Raw genomic sequence first — 20,654 nt, 5'->3', positions numbered from 1 at the left:
ACGCGGGCTGTGTAGAGATTCAGTATGTGGCTTCCTTGGTCTCATGTATTTGGCTTGTTGACTTGGTTATCTCCTATCCCTTCTATGGGAGACTGCATGTCACCATTTTTTTTCCGCCCGTTGTTGGGGTCAGTGGGATTGATGTTGATTATGTATAATCTGATTGACTTATTTGTCCCCCCAGCACTCACCCATGTACTGACCCTTTTGTATCAAATACAATTTGGTTGTTGGTTCATCTTTATGCTGGCTGTGTCCTTTAGGCTAGGCCTAATAATGGGCAAAACAGCTGCCCAAATGCATGCGTAGCCTGTGCACACATGCACATCTGCACTCATGTGTATGCGCTCCACTGTGCACTCTGCCCTGGGTACTGCTGCTCACTGCACCCACCAGCACAGCTGGGTGGGCTGCACCAGCCACCCTTGCTGCTTTTTGGCTACTAGTAGAGGGCACATGCTGTCACCGCAGCATGCTGCGGGACCCCTCAACTGCTGAGCCAACCCCGGCTTCTGTCTGGCTCTGCTCCCTTCCCCAGGGGGCTGTGCTGGGACCTCTCCGCTCCGAGGGTCTAATTTCCACCCTAAATGTATTCATGGATAATTTATCCCCAGTCATTCCTGTGCTAACGTTGTCTTTTAGCTGAAATAGCTCTTCTCTTCCCTGGTGTTTACCCCGCTGATATATTTATAGTGAGCGCTCCATTCCCCCGCAGCCTGCGCAGTGCTGGGCACAAACCGCTGTCCTCCCATCGCAGTCTCCCAGGCTCTGCCTCCCCTGGCAGTCCTGCAACACCTCTGTTCCTCTCCCAGTTTGGCTCCAGCTCAGGCAGGACCCCTGAGGCCCATGTAGGGCCGCAAGCAAGTCCCTACCCCTGCCAGAAATGCCTCTCCTGGTTCCTCCTAGGATTCCTTTTGACAATCCCATGACTGCATGCCTGTCGTGCCATGGCTCGCAGCGATGGACTTCCACGCTCAACCAGCTGCTTGCTCAGTGCTTCTTCTCCCTGCGGTCCCCTCCCTGTCACTGTCTGGCAGTGGCTGACCTCCTGCCTTGCCAGCAGACCCCTGCCTGCTCTGGTCCTGCACCCCAGGCCAGCCTGCTTCTCCCCATGGCTGGGCACCTCCCAGCCTGGGGGGCAATTTTGTGCCGGGAGGGCTGGCAGTGACCTGGGGACTGCCACCCATCCCAGCGGCTCCCTGTAAGCTGCTGCCTCCCAGCACCCTTCTCCATTCCTCTACTCCTGCCAGCAAGGTCCCTCTTAGGTGCTAGCTGGGCATGGAAACCCCTGGTGAGGCATTATCACAGAGGCCAAGTCAACCCTGAGGTGTGTTTAATCTTGTCTTCCAGTCCCCTTCATCACAGGTTAACTGCACCCTTGGCAGCAGCAGGGTGTGAAGGCTGGGCCCTAGGTGCTGCCCACCCTAGGGGACCCCAGGGGTGCCCAGCCCCTGTCCCGGGACCTCTGGCCCTGTGGCTTTCTCCCACCCCAGCCCCTGGCTCTGCTCAGCCTCCTTGGTCCCCTCATGGTCCCAAGGCACTACTGTCACCGTGTGCAGTGCCCCCAGGTCCCCACTTGGACTCTTCCTGTCGCCGGGACATCATTAGAAATGTTAATTATTAATTATCACTAAAAGCCCTTTTTGCTGCATTGCTGTTCTCTGCCTATCTCTCTGCCCCATGCTGCCTGTAACCAGATCCGCCCGTGCTCGCCTCCCGCCTCGCAGTCCTCGTCCCTGCTTTCCCTCGCTACCTGCTGGGGCACAGGGTGGGGGAGTGCCCTCACTCCCCCACCCTGCTGCATGATGGCCCCATGGGACGAGCTGGACTTGTCCCCCCTGGGATCCTGGAGCTGTGGTGGGCATGGAGGTGAACCAGTGCCAGCACTCAGACCAGGGACTGCCCTGACCTGTGCCAGGAGAGGGGACAGCAGGCCAGAGGAGAGACCTGGCTGACACTGCAATGGAGCTGGGGACCATCAGCTCTTCTTGGCCAGGGATGATGGCATCCCTCGTGAAAGGAGCACTGGGATGGGGGTCCCTGGCTGGGGGAGTCTCAGCAGGGTGGAGGCAATGGACTGTGCTCTAGCCCATGCGGGCATCATCCCTGGCTGGGGAAGAGCAAACAGGCTGCAGGGAAACCTGGGGCACTGCCGACAGCTGGCTGGGTCTGCAGGATCTGTGGGGCTGGTACACACAGCTGGCTGCTTTGGAGGAGCTGTGCAGCTGCAGGGAGCCAGGAGGATGCCCAGCTTGCCCAGTTCAGCCTCCTCTGCCAGGGCTCCTGAAAGATTTATCAGCCCCGAGTGGATCCTACTGATGAATCAATTCAAATCACGGTTTATTGAAAGCAGCCAGGTTCCTTCCCAAGGGGCAGCAGTTGTCACCCCACATGGCAGCACTGCCATGGCCAGCACTAGGCGAGATTGGGAGCTGCTTCCAATCACAGAATCCCCAAGCACTGTCTGCCAGGCAGAAACTGACTCCTGGCAGCATCTCTGCCAGCCAAAGCTGGCCACAGCACTCTGGTACCTCCTAGGGACCATAGCAGGATGGGCCAATGGAGCAGGCTGCCACACGGTGCCAATGGGGCTACCTCGAGTTAGGATAAAACCTGGATGCCCCCTAAGAAGTGTCTCCTCTTTAGTCCCCCCCACCTCCTGAAGGAGCCAGGCTATCTAGGTTAGCAAACTCCTCAGTCTAGGGCTGTCACTGGCCACCCCATGCTGCTGAACAGTCCTTCTGAGAGTGCTGGAAAGCAAGACAATAGCGAGGAGACAACGGCGATAGCTCAGGGAGAGGCGTTCGGGGGGCAGGCTCCCGGGGGAGTGCAGGGAGGAGCACCCAGGCCGCTCCTGGAGCAGAATTGATTCCTGCAGCACAAACGCTGCCTCTTGTGCCTGTTCTTGTGGATGTGCAGGAAAATGGGGAACAAGAGACCCCGGCTCCTCCCTTCCACAGCCAGCCCACTCTCCTAGGGGCATGGCCCCATTGCCTCCCTGCCTGTGAGCTGCCAGCAGCACCGGAGCCTGCCCGCACCACGGGCTGCTTCCCCACATTATACAGCGCTGTCACGAGCTGCTGAGTCCCCAGGTGTTTGGTGAAATAATGCAAAACAGATCTAATCCACCCCAGCCCTGAGCTCTCTGCAGTCCCCTCCCCGCAGGCTAAGTGTGTCCCCTGGCTGGGCATGGAGGAAAGACCCAGGGCTACGGGTGTTCTGGGTGCCCCCAGCATGCTGCGATTCCCTCCTTGCTCCTGCGTGCCCGTTGCAGCTCCCCAGGGCTTTTCTCTGCCAAAAGTGCTCTGTAAGCATTTGCTCCGCAGCAATAAATCAGAGGGATGCTCACACGAGCATGGGCCGGCACTGGGCTCCCTGGGACCGGGGCGCAGTGAGGCGCTGGAGGCGATGCTCGATCCAAGAACAACTCCCAACATCTAAGTGCTAATCCCTGTGTTCACAGCTCAGTGTGGGGGTCCCAGGCCACACTGGCATGTCTTTGATCTCCCTGGGTTGTCTGGCTCCTTCAGAGCCGGAGCAGAGCAAGCAGGGACTCCTCTGCACCCTGTGTGCGGTCCCAGAGGGTCCCCAGGGCTGGCTGGGGGCTGAAGTGGTTGCAGCAGCCTCAGTACCCCAGAATAAGGTGGTTCCCTGTCCCTGGACCATGCCTGGCTATTGGTGTTTCTCTTGCTCACAGCATGGCAGGGAGCTGGGAGGGTAGCTAAAACCTTCTGACACCCCCATGTGTGTGTTGAGCCAGCAAGTTCTCAGCTCCCTGAGAGTCACAGGGATGACAGGCTCCCTGGCGACTGGAAGGAAGCTCCAGGACTCAGAGGCAGGGCTGGGGGAGAAAAGGCTGCCTGGGGAGACAAAGCAGAGCTGAGGTTGTCCTGTGCTGCCCCTCCTTCCCACCCTGAGGCCCAGCGCAGGATGCTGCATGAGCGGGAGCTGGATGAACAGCTCGCCTGCCATCAGACCCAGATCGGGAGGTGCTGACAGCTCCTTTCTCTCCCCCACTACTCCTTTCAGCCTGTGCCTCCCCACGGCCCCGGCTGACGCAGTTGCAGATGAACAGACAAGGAGAGCCAGGCAGCACTCCCGGCCCGCTCTGCCATCCCCTGGGAGGCACAGACATGGCAGCTTTAGATCAAGACTCTTTGGAAGCAAAGGCAGCCCCAGCTATCAGCAGATAGCGGCCAGCAAGCTCCCGGCACTTGCTCCCACTGCCTGCATGGCATGGGCAGTGGGTTTTAGGACACTGAGGCAACCAGGACTGAGCACATGGGGCATGGCTGGGCTGGGGGCAGACCCGGCAGCAAGAGCCAACACTCTGCCCCAGCACTGGGAGCAGTGGGAGCCCAGTGCCACCCTCTCTGTGCAGAACATCAGTCAGCTCCTGGGGAATGGGATGTCCATGCCTGGGAAGACTCCCAGGACCCCTGAGACGCCCCTAGCCCAGGAGAAGGTGGGATACGTCCAAGCAAAGTCCTGCAGCCCCACTCTAGGGTAGCTGACCTCAGGAGTTGGTGCAAGAGGGGTGCCTTTACACTACCCCCTTGTTCTCACCCATGCCCTCTTTCCTGGAGAGCATGGGGGTGGGGGTGTCAGAGGTGCAGTGGGTCCCTGTCCCCATGGGTGGCAGTCTGGAGGGTACCACAGTGTCTGTTGTGGGAGGCAGGAGCACAGACACAGCTGCTGGGGCTGGAGGGGACATGTGAGGATGTCTCCAGTAGGGGAAAACGAGGGGTTCCTTCGGCAGCCCACACCTCCCAGCGCTTGGACCGTGCTGCTGCTGCCATGGAAACTGCTGTGGAGCATCATCCTGCTGCACTGGCCAGGGCAACCAGGCCACCACGGTCTCCAGCCTTCCTTGGGCTCTGTCCACGGGCACCCAAGTTGACAGGGTGGGAGAGGCTGGGTGTTCCCTGCCCACCACACTCCCTGGGTCACCCTGGGGCAGTGATGGGAGAGGGGGCACCCCTCGGTGGGACGCCCAGGGCAAGGCAGGGACGGAGAGGCTGGGGAAGTGCTGGCAGGGGGTGTCTGGTGCCATTCCCAGACAAACCCAGCTCCCACGCGGCCAGGGGCTCCACGCTGCTTGGCCTCCCACAAACATAAATCATTTTCTAATTTATAACATGAATAATTGATTTTGCCTCTGTAGCTGGCGATAAATCTCCTGTGCGCACATGCATAAGAAAATAATAATAATGAAAGCGATCAGGATCTGCTGGCATCGATTACTTGCGAGAGGGACCACGGTCCCCTGTGTGCTACAGTGGGCTGGGGCAGGGGCTGTTCCCTGGGGGATGCCCAGTGGCTCTGCCTGGTGTGAACCTTCCTTGTCCTGCACAGAGTACACAGCTGGGGCAGGACGACCCTACATATCTGAGTCTGAGCCCCTGTGGCTGTACTGGGATCCCTCGGGGCAGTCGGGGACGTCTGAGTCCTTCAGGGCATCCCAGACCTCAGGCGTTAGCCCTGTAGCTGCCCCCGAGGAGCGAGAAGATGCTTGGCACAGCCCCATGCACTGGTGCCCTATGCAGTGCCTCAGTGACACCTTGCCAAGGTGGCAGGGAGCTGCTGCAGGCCCTGTTCGCTCAGCACCTGTGCAGCCTCTGGGGAGCCGCAGAAGCCACGCTGGCTCTGCCGGCTGCCTGGGCACTGGCCTTGAATCCACCACAGGCAGGTGGTGTGCATGCTATGGGGCACCGCTCCTCCCTCACCCGCACCATGAGGCTGCCGGGGGAGCAGCTGCTTGGGAATTGCATCGAAGAGCTTCAGCTCATTAGGAAGCAGGCCCTGGAGGGGGGGGGGGGGGCAGACACCCCCTGTCCACCAGCCATACAAAGCAGGGTGGCTGCACCAGCCTGCCCAAAGCCTTCACAGCCCTGTGCCCCAGTGAGCCCGGTCACAGCCGTGCTCTGCCCTCGGCCCGCAGTGACAGCAAGTCCCACACCTGCCCTGCAGCCCCTGGGCTGCCCCTTCTCCCCTGCCAGCCCTCGCCCTGCCTGTGGGAGAGCCCAGCCCAGTTCCCCAGGGCGCCCCATCCTTCCCTGGCAGGTGCAGGCCCCAGGTTGGGAGCGCTCTGCAGCATCAGCGCCTCATGAGGAGCTGGTGAGTGCTCGGGGCCCCGGGCACGCTCCGCTCGCTGCCTTCGAGTGCGTACGAGCCCTGGGGGCCCCCTTCGTTATCTGCCCGGCGCAGGCAGGCTGCTCCTCGCCAAACCCCAGGAAGGAAGCGGAGCAAACCTGCCTGGCGCAGGCACCTTCTGCCGTCGGGGCAGCCGGCGCGCCGGCCAGCCCGCAGCCCTGCGGCCGGAGCGGGGGATGTGGCCGGGGGCGCCTGACCCCCCCGGCAACGCCCCCCGGGCACCCCCTGCGGCGGGAGCAGGGTTCTGCCGGCCCAGCCAGCACAGCCGCAGCGAGCACCGCTGCCCTCGCCTAGTGCCTGACAGCAACGGTAACGGGAAACCCACGGCAGCCTCCCGCGGGGTCACCCGGGGCGGGAGCAGGGGTCGCTCGCCCCCCCGCAGCCCTGTGCCCATCAACCCCCCCCCCGCCACGGAGCGCCCCGGCCCCGGCCCCCGGCTGCTGGGTGGTGGCTGGGGGAGGAAGGGTCGCGGTGGTACCGGGGCCGCCCCTGGTGGTTCCAGCTCCGGGGACGCGCCGAGGGCCAGGGCGGGGCGGGGGGGTAAGGTGGCGGCCCAACTTCCCGCCGGGTGCCGGGGGCTGCGGGGCTGCCCCGCGGGGGAGGGGCGGCCGGCCGGGGCGCGGGGCGGGGCGGCTGCCGGTGCCGTGTCGGTGCCGCACTACAGGTCCCGGCGCTCCCCGCGGCGGGGCGGGATGGGGCGGGCTCGGCGCGGCGGAAGCGGCGGCGGCGGCGCGGAGCGGCGGGGGACCCGGCGCGGCCACTGGTAACGGCGGGGGCCTGGCAGGCGGCACGGCCCGGCGGGGCGCTCGGGGCGGGGGCACAGCAGCCCGGGGGCCGCGTCCTGCCCGGTGCGCGGGCTGCACACTGTGCCTCTGCCCCGCTCTTCCCCAGCCCCTGGCCCGGTCCTGTCCTGTCCCACAACCCGTTGTCCCAGCTCTGACCCCACCCCGCGTCCCTGCCCTGTCCTCACCCCCTATCCGAGACCTGACCCCAGCCCATGTCCCAGCCTTGTCCCTACTCCCTGCCCCAGCCCCGGCTCCACTCCCTGCCCCAGCCCTGACCCTCACTCCATGTCCCAGCCCTGTCCCCGACTCCGCTGGCATGCAGCCCCTGGAGCACCCGGGTAACACGGCACGTTGCAGACCCCATAACTCTCCCCAACTTACTGAGTCACGGGGTGATGCCGGCAGTGACAGCCCTCCAGGGCCGGGGAGTTATACGGCATCCCCGGGCACTCAGTGCACCGGGCTCCCATGGCTCGTAAAACACGTGCCTGGTGCTCCCAGGCACTGGATGCTGTCTTTCACAGCTGCCTGCCTGCTCTCGGTGTCCCCTCCATCCTTCATGCTGCCTGTGGGGCTCTGTGAGCTGCCCGCTGTGGGGCTATCGCAGACCTGGGGTGGCCCATGGGCACGGTGCTGGTGACCGGCTTCTGCCCCTTGCACATTTTGAGGTGGTCAGCCCGGTCACCTGCTTTCTGGTCTGAGCACACTTCAGGGCTCTGGGCCTTGCTTTCCAGGCTGCTCCTGCCCACCAAGTAGCTGCTTCAGGTTATTTTACCTTCGTTTTCCCAGACTGGGCTGCACTTGGTTTCTTGCCTACATTTCCTGGATCCTTTGAATGATTTCTTTGCTTTGGCCAGTGTTTGCAACACCTCTCTGCTCAGTATCATCCGCAAATTTAATTACAATTCACTATTAAAGTGAAAGTTTTGGAGATGGTGTAAAACAATACCCTGAAGTTCAGCTAAATTGTGTCTTGCTTGCCTTATCCAAAAGATTTGCCCAGCAATTCTTCTGAAATAACTCCTGCCAGGCAAGCCAACGTCCTTCATCCAGGAGCCCATTGCAGTGGGTGTGCAGGCTCCTTCCTCCACCCGTTATGCTCTGCGCTAGGGATGGGCACAGGGTTTATTCTGCACCCAACACCAGTTTTATTGTCCTTTCTCACACAGAAAATCAGTGCCTGCTTTGTTCTTGCTGTCACCAGGGCCCTGGTTTCTTCCCGGCACCACGTGTCTGTCAGCGGGTTAATCAGTTCATCTTGGCGCTGGCCACGCTGGCCAGGTGACCGTGTCTATGTGGAGATGCTGTTTTTGCTTTCCCTGCAGCTGTTTTTTGCGATGCCTCTGCCTCATTTGCATTTTTATGGTTAAAAACAGTAATTTTGCCCTTTTGAGTCATCTTTATTTTTGAGCCATCATTAATTTTCTCTCCCTCCTGTTTATTAATAGATCTTTTCACTTTTGTGCTGATTCTGCCTGGGTATATTTGTAAAGTCCTTTGTATTCCCCTTAGCCCTCTGGCTGTTAACTCCTGCTGGTTTGTCTTTCCTTTTCTCCCCTGCAGCTGTGAGGGGACACTGTTGACTTACAGATCCTCCTCCTGTCTGAAACGTTCCCCTTCTCTTATTCCAGGTATCTCCTAAGAGCATCTGTTCCAGGTATCTCCTAGGAGCATTGCAAATGAAAGGCATGATTGAAATCTCTCTTTTCTCGGTGCCTTTGCCGCCTCCTCGCCTAGCCAGCATTTGCTCTGTCTGCTGGAGAGCATCTTTCTCCTGACAGCAGGGGACAGGGACGTCATAAAGCCCAGGGGGCTGTGGGCAGGCATCTGACAGGACGTGGCTCTCTGCTCCTTGAAGCTCTTTGCTTTGCCTCATGCCAGCAGCTCTGTGTTCTTGCCTTTGCTTTGCCTCTCCCTGCCAGGTATCCAGGTCCTTCCCTGGCCCCGTCATCTGCTACATGAGCCAGGCAGGCTGGGCTGGAACTCTGCTGAGAGTAGGAGAGGTGCAGGGTAGCCGAATCCTCTGATAATCCTTACCCAGGCTGCCAGGCGCTGGTGTTGTGCAGTCAGCGAGCGTGCCACAGCATGTGCCTGGCATGGGATGAGTCCTGTGAGCGGCAAGTTCCCCAGTGGGGCTGTTTAGAATCTCCTTGTACCTGTCTTTTTATTAGTTTTGTTATTATATTTATTTTTTTTCCCCTCCAAAGAGCCCAATCTGCAGCAGGCCGTAAAGAGTGACATTGCGGGTGTGCGAGCTGCATGCTGAGGCTGTACATGGTCCCCCAAGGCTCCCGGTCCCCCATGCTGCCATCCCTGTTCACTGACAAGGCTTTAAGGTTATCTGCTCTATTGATGAGAGTATGGATTGAGTGGAATTAGAAACCTCGAAGGCTAAAAATACAGCTCCCTGCCAGGAAATGCGGCAGCCTGCTGGGAGGGCGCTGGGTGGCACCGAAACTTTTCCGGGAACTGGCATGCTCCATGTGAGCCCCACAGCACAGCATCTGTGCCTGTCCCTGGGTTACCTGAGCGGGACTGTGGCCGGCATCTCTGCCCACAGCAGCAGAAGGCGGCGGGAGCCCTGGCTTTGCTGTCAGAGCTGTGCTGTAGGTGTCCTCACCTGCCAGGCAAAGGTGCAGATGATGGAGGGAATTTGGTGATGCACTGTGCAGTGTGAAGTAGTCTGTGATGTGGAGAGCCCTGTCTTGCTGTTGTTGGGGTCCTTTGCTAGATGGGAGGGGGAGAGAAATCAGGGAGAAAACACTGCCTATTCATGCTGCATAGAATCGGTAGAGGAGAAACTCAGGTGGGCACATCACCTGGGCATCTGCTCTGAGACCTCGCAAACTCATGCCATGAGCGGTGTGTTTCTGGAGAATGGTGTGAGGGGAGCCACTGCCCATGGGGAGCCCCAGCCACCTCTGTGCTGATGCTGCAGCATCCCGCTGACCATGCCAGGCTGTGCTGCGCCGGGCTGGCGGGCATGACGTGCCAGGCAGCTGGGCAGTGCTCCCACCACCACTCTTACCATGGTACCATGGTGTGCCCCGTCCAGAGCTGCTTTTCCCTGCTTGGTGCCGCAATGCCAACCTGTTTTACTTGCTGGCTCCAAAAAGCAGGGCAGGACCTGGGGCACCACGGGCCCTTTTGGGGATGTGCGACCAATCACTGCCTGGCTTTGCGGGGCGAGCTCGGTCCTGGAGTCTGGAAGGGACAGGGTTGCCCTGCCCAGCGTAGTGTGAATGAGACCCGAAGCCAGGGCTGTTGCTCTGCCTCCTGGAGCGTGAAATCAGTCGGTGCCGACGCGTGGCCGTGGCATCGATGAAGTGTGTAATAGGCTGGAGGCAGGAGCGGTGATGCCCTGTGGGGGAAAAGCAAAGTGCTGCAGCATCCCTGCCAGTATGGGCCAGCCACCACCCTGCGGTGCTTCTCCCCAGGCTGCGGGAAGTGGCTCTTCCCCAGCAGCATGCAGCAGGCAGAGGCAAAGCTGTGCGGGGAGAGGATGCTCCCAGCACCAGCCGTCTGGCTAATGCTGCACCATCTGCTTTGAGGGTGAGGCAAGGTGAACGGTAAGCTTTCGAGGAGCCCATAAATCCAGTGTGCAAAGGCTCTTCTTGGAGGTGACTCAGGATGTGTGTGGAGCAGTGCTGCTCCTGGCTGCTCCCTGTGCTGGAAATTCTTGGGAAGTGGAGTTTGGGCGGGATCAGTGATCCCACAGAAGGCATTTGGTGATGTCCCATGGGCTGAGACTCTGCTTGCCTGGGAAAAGTCCTTTAGCAGACATGCTTTGGTGCAGCTGGAAGCTCTGCATGGGTGAAAATGGTGGTGCCAGGGGGGCTTCCAGTGCTCCCTCCCTTTCAGCACCTAGGCTGCTGCTCGCTGAGAAAATGTATAAGGCCTCGGTGTTGAAAAATGACTAATCCAGACCTTGGAGGGTTTGTAGGATATGTTCCTTTCTTGCGGTCGATAAAGATAAAGGGCATCGTTCTGCCAGCAAAATTAGCGTATCAAAGAAAGGGAAAAAAAATGACAAGTGCTACGCAGACAGAAAAATGGTTGGGGCAGCCCCAGGATGGTGCCCAGCATCACCACGGCACCCATGTCTGCACCTTGTGCTGCAGAAGTGTGCAGGGCTATGCACCCCACGTTCCTGCCCACCTCCGCGGCACGAGGTACAGACACAGGTGCCGCAGTGATGCTGGGGAACGCTGCCCTGCCCGGGCTTGCTGGTGGTTTCCAAAGAGCCGTGGGAGACCCATCCATCACACCGAGGCAGCCGTCTGTCTGTCTGTCTGTCCATCAGGAAGAGGGGATGATGCCGTGTGGCACGGGCAGCCCCGGCCGCTTTCCAGCCGGTGGTTGGCCTCCCCTCGCCTTCCCGGCACCGCTGCCGGCTGTCGGTGAGGGGCCACGGGGAGCGTTCGCGCCTCGGCCGGGGGCTGCGTGGAGGGGAGGCTAATGTACCGGAGGTGCCTCGGAAATGAGAGCCTTGGATGGGTTCCTGGCCCTATTGATCCGCCGGCAGTTTATGCATCCTGACATTCATAATCTCAGTCGGCGCTGATGGTCCAGATTAATGGGCCCGGGGGCTGTCCATCCGTCACTTCACATTAATTACTGAAGAGGTGTTTTTCCAGTGATTTACCTGACAGCGGCCCGTGATGAATCCCCCTAAACAGAGTGGGCAGTGATTAATCACGGGTCCCCGGCCCAGCCCCGCTCTGCCTTCCCCTCAACCGCAGCGCAGCCCCCCATGCCATCCGTCTCCATAAACCCTGCCTGATGCATATTTATAGGGGCAGGGGGGCCTGGCAGCTCATGGCATGCCTGCTGCTGCCAAAGATGATGAAAAATAAATCTCTGCCGGGATGGGGCAGCAGGTGAGAGGGGCTGTGGCATGCCGGAGTGGCAGCTATGGTCCTGCTCCAGGGTGTCCCCAGGCTGGGGTTTGGTCTATGGTGCTCCATGGCTGCTGTGGGCTTCTCCGTGGTTTTTGATGCATGTATGGTTCTATGTCCTATGGCCCTATGTCCCATAAGGGCTCTATGTCCTGCTTCGGCCACGGCTGCTGGCCCCTGGGTCTGGGGAGGACCCAAGCAGCAGTTGCCGGAGCGGGCCAGGTGCCCTGGTGATGCTGGCAGAGTTTTCCTGCTTCCCCCAAGTCCGGTATATACCCCACTGAAGGCTGTAGGGCTGCGGGGTATCCGGCTGCCAAACCCCATCTGCAGAGCTGCTACCATGGGTGCAGCGTTGGGGCTCTGCTATCCATCACTGTGTGCCAGCTGCTGTGGGAGTGAGGGTGGGTGCCAGGCTGGGAACCCAACCCACTGACCCGGGCGGGGGCTGCCCGCTGCCTGCCCAGCTGTGGGGCCATTGGGATACGGGCAGGGCAGTAACACTGTCTCTCCTTGACAGGCAGCAGTGGCACCATGCAGCAGGAGGTGGAGGGCGGCCGGCCGCGCCGCAGGAAGCCTGACTTGCCCCTCTACGTGCCCAAAGCACGGCGGGAGAGAGCGGCGCAAGTGGCGGGTGACACGCTGGCTGGGCACTGTCAGGAGCCCAAGAACCACCGCCTGGTGCAGGACACTTGCCGGAACAGTGGCGAAGGGCAGCGGCGAAGCCCCTGTGCCAGGACACAGGCGGGCAGAGCGTCAAAGAGGGAGAACAAGGTGGATGCTGGCCTGAAGGAGCCACGGGCAGCTTCTGCTGTGCACTGCCGGAGACCGGGCAGCAGCTGCTCCACTGCACTAGAGGGCCTGGAGGCATCACCCAGCATGCGGGAGCTGTGCCCGGATCTGGCTCTTGCCCAGTCCTGGGACGGACAGGACAAAGCATCCCATGATGAAGGACTTGGGGAGCTCAGTCACAGCCACCACATGATGAGGACTGAGCCTGACCGTCCATCCCCACCGAGTGCCCAGTCTGGGGCCATGGAAGCAACCCCTGAGCCTGGGGGCAACCCTACTAGCCCAGCACCCCCTGCTAGCCCAGTGCTGGCATGTCGGACAGGGCCAAGCGGCATGTCGGAGCATTTGGGGGACAGCACCCCAGATCCAGCCAGGGACCTCTCCCAGCACCCAGGAGAGGGTGTTATGCAGGTGGCAGTGCTGGAAAACCAGGGCAGTGTTCCTGGGCTGGCATGGGAGCTTGCAGGTCCAAAAACCCAGGAAGAGGAGAGGGAGTGTGGGGGGTCTCTTCTGGCAGGGCAGAGCAAGAGCTGTGCCGTTGGGGTGCTAGAGGAGGAAAAGGAGAGGTGGGAAGGCACGGCTGAGCTTGCTGGGGAGAGGGCCTTGGATGCACCAGGAGGAGCCAGCTGCAAACCTGGGTGCTCGAGTGGTGGCATGGGTGATGCACCAGTGCTCCCAGTGGAGAGCACCTCAGGGCAGGGCACTGTCAGCCTGTCCCAGCTCCCATCTGGCAAGGAGGAGAGCACTGCCAGTGCTAGGCATCCTGATGGGGATGGTGACCTGGTGTCTGCTGTGGAGGGAGCAGGCAGCACCTCTGCCTGCACAGACGGTAGTGCTGGGGCTGAGAGCAGCCTGCTGAGTGCTGATGAGGAGCCGGTGAGCGGTGTGTGGGAGGGGGCACCCACGGAGAGCCACAAGCTCCTGCCACCCCTCGAGCTGCTGTGCCATGGCGTAGAGGAGCTCTTGCCCACAGCCTGGGCTGAGGATCTGACGGGGGCAAACAAGGATGTGGAATTACCACAGCAGAACCAGTGTGACCAGGATGCTGAGGAGGAAGAGGGAGGTTTCCACAGAGATTCCCCAAAGGCAGAGCAGACCAGTTCTGGGACCCCGAGCCAGGCCAGCCCAGGCGCCGAGGAGAGCTGGGACGCTCTGTTCAATGACGACGGGGACTGCCTGGACCCACGCCTGCTGGAGGAGGTATGTCCTGCGAGCCAGTCCCTGCGGGGCTTTGCAGGGATGGCGGCTGCTGCCTGCTGGGATGTGGGGATGGGTCCATGGCGGTCGTCTGTCCTTGCGTCCTCTGGGGTGGGTGCACAGTGGAGCAGGCTACACCCGGGACACGTGACCAGCCCGGCTGAGCTGCCTGCTGTCACCGCCAGCCATCCCCAAGGGCACGAACTACCTGCAGTTCTGAAGCGCCTGGGACCTCCACCTTCCCCCAATGGCTGGTTCCCATCCTCTGCTACTGGTGAAGGCTGGGCGAGAGCTTTCCTCTATAGTACATAAAACGCACCCAGTAAAACCTGCTTGAGCACCATAAACCACAAGTGCACCCTCATGAAACCGGGGCTGGTGATAAAGAAATGGGCTGAGACGTATGGGCTCCCATTGAAATAGCAACGGGAAGTTTCCTCGAAACTACGGCTTCTTAATCAGCTGTGGCTCATTACCATCCCCTCCTGCACGCGTGCGGCTGAATTTACTACAATTAGCTGCTTAGCACCGGGACCCACGCCGTTTTCCTGCCATTCGTGAGGAAAGCTCGGCTTCTGCAGTGAGGCTGGATATCCCTTATTGCATTTTAAATCAGTAGCATCAAACCGGTAATTTTCCGAAGGACATTAATGTGCCCAAAGTAACAAACAACACTAATATTGTTACAGCCAGCGTCCGTCCAGCCCAGGCTGGAAGCAGGGTGTGAAGTGGCAGATGGTGCCTGATAACCAGCTTCTGGGAAGGGATGAGATTAACTCAGGATCATTGTTACTGGGGAACACTGGTACCCACCTCATCCATGGGGCCATGTTCGGGCTGGTGTGCCCTCGCCAAGCCCCACATGGGGCTGGGACAGGATGTGGAGTGCACAGAGCTTGCCTCTGGGGCTGCTCGGAGGGAGACGTGGAAGAGTTTTGGGTACCCTCATCCCTGCCTGGCTATGTTCCCCCCAGCTCCAGGCAGGAGGTTGCGGTGAGCACTGGTGTGAGGAGGACAGTACTGCTGCTCCAGTGTCAGCTGGCAGGTGTGGTGCTGGCACTGGCTTTCCATGGACTGGCATGGCAGGCATGGCTTTGTCCTGGGGCGCAGCAGAGCAGCTGCCTGGCCCCACAGGGAGGCAGGGCAGGGAGGGCCTGTGTGATGGTGCAGCTGTAGGATGCTGTGGAAAACGTTGTGTGATGCAGCACCCGTGCTAACTGTGAACAGCTCTGGAGCATCCATGTTAGGTCCCCTGTGCACAAGCTCTGAGCAAAGTTTGAGCTTTCCAGGGAGCTTCTGAAAATGAGTGAATAAGAACCTAAAAAAGGGATTTATCTATTAAAAGTTGACATCTTAACCCCCCTGCAGATTTCCATGCTGAGCCTGGAGCTTCCCAAGCCCTCCAAGCTCTCGGCAGGCAGACGCGGCTGCTCAGGAGGGCGCAGGCTCTTGGGGAGATGGAGCTGTTGTTAATTAACAAAAAGGACAAGAAAATTAGTAGTGTTCTTCCTCATAACCAAATCCTTATGTGCTGCAGATAGCTGGCAGAGAGCAAGATTTATGACTTTCTATATGTAGGAGAGATTTCTGATAGCAGACAGCTCTTTAATCTAGCAGGAAAAACACCACAGCGAGATCCATTGGCTGGAAGCTGAAACCAGACAAATTCAGAGAAGAAATCAGTTTGAACGCAGAGTGTAATTAAGCAGTGGACCATTTCCTTGCAGGCTTGGTGGACTCTCCATCAGCTGGTGTGGCGGGGTGGGGGCCATGGTGCATGCGTACCAGCACACGCCTCCCCTCCAGCTCTGGAGGTACGCTCCCAGCAAGTGAGCAGGAGTGTAAGCGAGCGGCCACGGCCCCTTCTGATATGCTCCAGCTAGGGTGCGTCTTTCCAGAGCAGCGAGGCATGACGGACAGGCTTCATTTCCTGCCTCCGCTATCTGTCTGACCATCCATTAGCAGACCCTTCCCAGTGCCAGGTGCCTGCCAGGCCTGGGGTCCATACCCCAGCTCCCGCTCCCTGCCCTGCCCCACGGCTGGGGGCTGTGGGAACCCTGTGTGTCCAGGCGGGCAGCGCGGCAGGACCTGTTGAGCTGTGCCTGCCGTGCGGCTGAGCCCAGCTGCCAGACGGCTCCTGTCCTTGCCGCCCCGCCACACTTGGTGATTTGTGAAGGTCAAGGACCGCTCTGGCACTCTGTGCTCCTGCTCTCTAATCATCTTCCCAGTGCCTGGCACTACCCGAGTGCTCCGCTCCCTCAAGCGGCACCACAGGGCTTCATCCTGCCCGGGGAGGGCTCCTTCGCCTCCCCTGAGGGGGCAGGGGTGCCTGATGAGTGCGCTGCCCCGCACGGGGTGCGCTCAGTTAATGGGTGATGGTGGTGAGGCAGGCGGCTCTGCTGGCAGCCCTAGCCTGTCCCGTGAGCTACATAACTCAGCTCTACCCTCCACCGGCATCCAGCCACCCTGGCAGCACCCCCTCACCTGCCGTGAATCCGTCTTCCCCATAAAATTGTCGGAATGAGCACTTTTTATTGACTGAGCTGGCTGGGATTTATGGACTCTAACCTTCCAGCCGTGGTGTGCTCTGCTACGATCGCTTGGGGGATCGGGCTGGGAACCTGTCTGAGTTATGTACCTGCTCCCCAGCACCACACCACCCCCATGCTCTGGGGGGGACTGGGGAGCCCCCACTGGCTTTGGGCTGCACCTGGCCCAGTGTCCCAGCCAGAGCAGGGCTGTGAACCCCCCTTGGCCTCCAGCACAGTGCAGTTTGGAAAGCAGCGGTGCAGTTAGCGGTGCAGGGTGGCCCATCAGCACGGTGTTGCAGGGTGGAGGGGAGCAGGGGGGGCAGCTGCACCCCTGTGTCATGGCAGTGAGAGACTGCTGCCCATGTTTTAAAATAAAGGTTAAAAAATGGGAGAGGTAGAAAAGTGCTACAGCTGTCATCTTTTAGGGCTGGAGAAAGTGCCCCGCTGTGAGATACTAAAGGCGCACAACCCGTTTAGCTTATCAAGACGAAGATTGAGAAGGGACTTGATTAGTGTGAGTAAGTGCCATCACGGGGAGGGGACTGGCGACTGAGGGCTCTTTAATCCAACAGAGAGGCAGAACAAGAACCGCTGGCTGGAAAGCGAAGCCGGACAAATTCAAATGAGAAATAAGGCATAAATTTTTAGCTGCGCAGGTGATTAACCACCAGAACTTGCTCCTCAGGGGAGTGCTGGCTTTTCCATCTTGGTGTCTGGGGTGCCGATGGGCTGCTCCAGTGCATGTGCTGCAGCCAGGGCATGTCGAGCCTGATGCTCCCGTGTGGCAGGCAGATGTCAGTCTTTCCTCCTGGCCTTGCTGTTCTGCTTCTTGTTGTTCCCCAAATGTATTTCCTGTAGAAGGAGGGGTGTGTTTGGGGGGTGCATGCGCTGTCTCACTGGTGCCATTCTACTGTGTCCCCAGTGGGACTGCAGAGCATGACAAGTGAAGGGATGCTGGTAATGGGAACAGCAAGTGCATGGCGTGAGAGCACTGGTCAATAACTCCTAATATCTCAATGCCATGAATCCATCTGCAGTGCTGGGGCGGGGTGCAGGGGCTGGGCCACTTCCCAGGGAGCGCTTACCATGGATCTGGAGCTGGAGTGGGGTGAGCAGGCATGGGTTGCTCATTGCTCTGCCTCTCCCATCTCTGCAGCTCTTGGGAGGTGAGAAGCACCGGGAGAGCCAGCAGTCACCCCGCTTCGACTACTATGGGGCTGAGCCCACCACACTGGACCTTAGCGATGCCGAGCTGCCCCACGTCATTGAGATCTATGATTTCCCCTCGGATTTCCGCACTGAGGACCTGCTGCGTGTCTTCTGCAGCTATCAGTGAGTCTGCTGGCAATGTCCTGTTCCCAGCAATGGGGTCCCCTGCCTGGGCTCTGCTCCAAACCCCTGCCCGCCTGGTGCTGATGCCTTGCTGAGCTTCCCTCTCTCTGACAGGAAAAAAGGCTTTGATATTAAGTGGGTGGATGATACACACGCCCTGGGCATCTTCTCGAGCCCCATAACAGGTATTGCTCCCAGTTTGGCTGGGGATAGGCAGAGGGGAGGCATCCCTGCCTCTTCTATGGCCAGATTCTGGGCATGGGGCTGGCCCCACACGCAGACACCGCTGCTCTCTCCCTGCAGCACGCGATGCCCTCAGCACCAAGCACCTGATGGTGAAGACGCGCCCGCTCTCCCAGGGCACCCGCGCCTCTAAAGCCAAAGCCAGGGCATACGCCGGTGAGTGATGCTGGCCTGTGCCAGCTTGTGCTGCAGCATCTTCATTCCTATAACTGGGGAAGGACAGGGCAGCTGGCATGGATCCACAGCATTTATGTACCGGGTGCCCCGTCCCTCCTGGGATGCCCCTACTGATGTCCCCCATCTCTGCTCACCCAGACTACCTGCAGCCAGCCAAGGAGCGCCCTGAAACATCGGCTGCCCTGGCCAGGCGGCTGGTGATCGGTGCCCTGGGGGTACGCAGCAACCAGACACCAGCCCAGCGAGATGCTGAGCGCAGGAAGCTGCAAGAAGCCCGGGGTGAGATTTGGATATCCAGGGGGGATGCCGTGTGTGGGGACTCCTAGTGGGTGCCTCTTCTCACAGGGTGCTGGGTGGGAAGGGGCTGTGCTAGGGTGGGCTGCAGCCACCTCCGTGGGGAAGTGGGCAGCTGTGGGGTGATGGGGACATGGGGTTGACCCTCCTCTTGTCTCTGCAGAGAGAAAGCGCTTGGAGAACAAGCAGCGGGAGGATGCCTGGGAGGGTCGGGACTGAGGTGGGAAGCTGTACCTTCAGCCCTACTGGGAACCTCCCTGGGGCACCTTGCATCTTAGAGCTGGGACAGATGCCGCACTGCATCCAAAAGCACTGGACTGCTCCCCCGAAAGGGCTGAGCAGGATGTGCGCAGGCTGGTTGGTGCCATGCAGATGTTGTCGCCGTCAGGCAGCGCTGCCCATCCTGCCCAGGGCAGGATCCCTGGTGCTGCCTGCTGCAGTGAGAGTAGCTGGTGGAACACAGGGAGCTCAGCAGTGAGCATGCGGGGCCGTGCGGGGTGGCCCTGGCCACCTGGCAGGGCTTTGCAAGTGAGAGTTTCTGTCCTTTATTTTGCTAATAAATACCATTTATTTTACTGTGCCTGGTCTGGACATAGCTCTCCATGCTCCTGCGTGCCGGAGGGGGTTTGCGTGCCAGAGGCTGCTGTGCATGGCCCCCACTGCCATGGGGATGTCCACCCCTCCCAGGTGGTGAGTGTCCCCGGCAAGCGGGTGGGGGGCGCAGGCAGGAGGGGTCGGGCAGGGCAGTGAGCAGGAATGTTCTGGCAGGGACCCTGTTTACTTCCATGGAGCAGCTGCGGCCCCGAACAGCAGGGCCCTTGTCGGTGCACAGGGAGGGCCCCGTTCCCGGCCACGTGTGGGGCTGTGATGTGGTGGCGCTGCTGGCCCTGGTGGGCTGGGGGCTTCCTGCCCTGCCCCGGGGTGAGGGTGCAGGCAGGCAGCTGGGACCTGCCTTTAGATCCTCTGCTTTGCATCATCTCTCAGCACCCGAAAAACAGCCTCAGCACTCCCACTGTGTAGCCCCCCAAACTCTCAGGGCCATGGTTTGTGGGGCTCCCGTGCCTTTCACAGCAGGTGGGGACGGGGACGGTGCTTTTCTGCCACCCCTGCCAGTGGTTTGCATGTTTTCAGTGGTGGCTGTCTTGCCCCAGCCTGCGCTTGTGTGGCTGCCCTGTGTCCCCTGGCTGTCCCCCAGCCTGGCGGCGGTGGAGCCGGTCATGACCCCGTGGCAGTGGCCGCCTGCCCCCGTGCTGGCGGTGCTGCCAGCTGGGGGCCATCTTGGCCGCTGCTCCCGGCCACTCGCAGCTCGACCCGTGGAAAGCTAAGGGCATGAAGCTGCTCTCATGTGGAAAGCATCTTCCCCACCGTCTGGCATCCCTTGAACTCTGACCACAGCGGATCAGGCCTCTGCCAGCATGCGCCTCGCCTTGGCCCCTGGCTTTAGGCCACCTCAGTGTGTCAGTGCTGTCCCTGGCAGCTCCTCCATGTGTGGGAACCATCACATGTGAGTATAACCCAGCCTGTCCTGGCTGTGCAGGGCTGAAGTGGGTGCTGGCAGCCCCCCCACCCCAGGCTGGTGTCTGCCAGCAAGGTGGGGATGGGCAGGGGTGTGTAAGGGAAGGGGTGGCACTGCCTGGTAGCTGGCTCGCCTTGGGCTGGGCAGTACAGAGTGTGGGTTGGTGGCATTCCAATTTATTTCCTTTTATTAAAACAAAGCTAGAAACCACGGGAGGAAAGACACACAGAGCAAGGACACGGTGTTCCCTGTGTCCCCACCCTGTGCCCAGGAGAAAGGGCTTCAAGAGCCCCATCCTTCCTCCTGGCACTGGGAAGCTGCCAGGGCAGCCCCTGGGAAAGCCCGGCATGGCAGCTGCAGCCATGGTGGCCAGTGGGCTGGCTGCCGGCCCGTGCTGCCACGGAGCTGGCCCAGTCCCTTTATGTGCATGGGGTCAGTCAGTTCCGAGCCAGGGTTCCCCAGCCATGAGCTGGCGCTGCTGGGCACCAGTCACAGGCAGACAGATAGAGGGTTGGTGGCCCTGGGTGGCAGCAGGGGGACACTGCCTGACCAGGGGGGCATCATCTAGACAAGGGTTGTTCCAGGCCAGATCCTGATATGGAAGAGTGCAGGGAAAGGAGCAGGGGCTTGTGGGGTTGATAAGGGAGTACCCTCTCTCCCATAGCACAGCACCTTTATTGAGGACAGGACTAGTGCACAGTGGCAGTGGCTGGGGCCTGTCCTGAGCCTGCTGGGGCAG

The 20,654-nt window shown here is 60.2% G+C and overlaps 1 protein-coding gene across 2 annotated transcripts; it reads left to right on the top strand.

Annotated features, from left to right (window-relative positions):
- Nucleotides 1–6,390: 6,390 nt before the first annotated feature.
- Nucleotides 6,391–18,964, top strand: R3HCC1L (R3H domain and coiled-coil containing 1 like). 2 transcript variants are annotated; one of them, XM_074908412.1, is made up of 7 exons: nt 6,391–6,462; nt 12,354–13,825; nt 17,510–17,685; nt 17,800–17,870; nt 17,989–18,084; nt 18,244–18,384; nt 18,563–18,964. In XM_074908412.1, exons 2-7 carry the CDS (start codon nt 12,368–12,370, stop codon nt 18,616–18,618), a joined length of 1,998 nt encoding a protein of 665 aa, XP_074764513.1. In that variant the 5' UTR covers nt 6,391–6,462; nt 12,354–12,367; the 3' UTR covers nt 18,619–18,964. The 2 variants fall into 2 exon arrangements, with proteins under 2 accessions (XP_074764513.1, XP_074764512.1); XM_074908411.1 differs by lacking the exon at nt 6,391–6,462 and adding an exon at nt 6,878–6,916.
- The last annotated feature ends 1,690 nt before the right edge of the window (nt 18,965–20,654 follow it).

Source organism: Athene noctua, chromosome 5, assembly GCF_965140245.1.
Source record: "Athene noctua chromosome 5, bAthNoc1.hap1.1, whole genome shotgun sequence".
NCBI classification, from domain to species: Eukaryota; Metazoa; Chordata; class Aves; order Strigiformes; family Strigidae; genus Athene; species Athene noctua.
This window is presented reverse-complemented; position numbering and strand designations above follow the sequence as displayed.

Bases quoted from the DNA above. Each gene is read 5' to 3' on its own strand.
- R3HCC1L (XM_074908412.1), top strand. From the start codon at position 12,368: ATGCAGCAGGAGGTGGAGGGCGGCCGGCCGCGCCGCAGGAAGCCTGAC. The intron at 13,826-17,509 runs GTATGTCCTGCG...CCATCTCTGCAG, and splicing joins ACCCACGCCTGCTGGAGGAG to CTCTTGGGAGGTGAGAAGCA. The intron at 18,385-18,562 runs GTGAGATTTGGA...TTGTCTCTGCAG, and splicing joins GAAGCTGCAAGAAGCCCGGG to AGAGAAAGCGCTTGGAGAAC.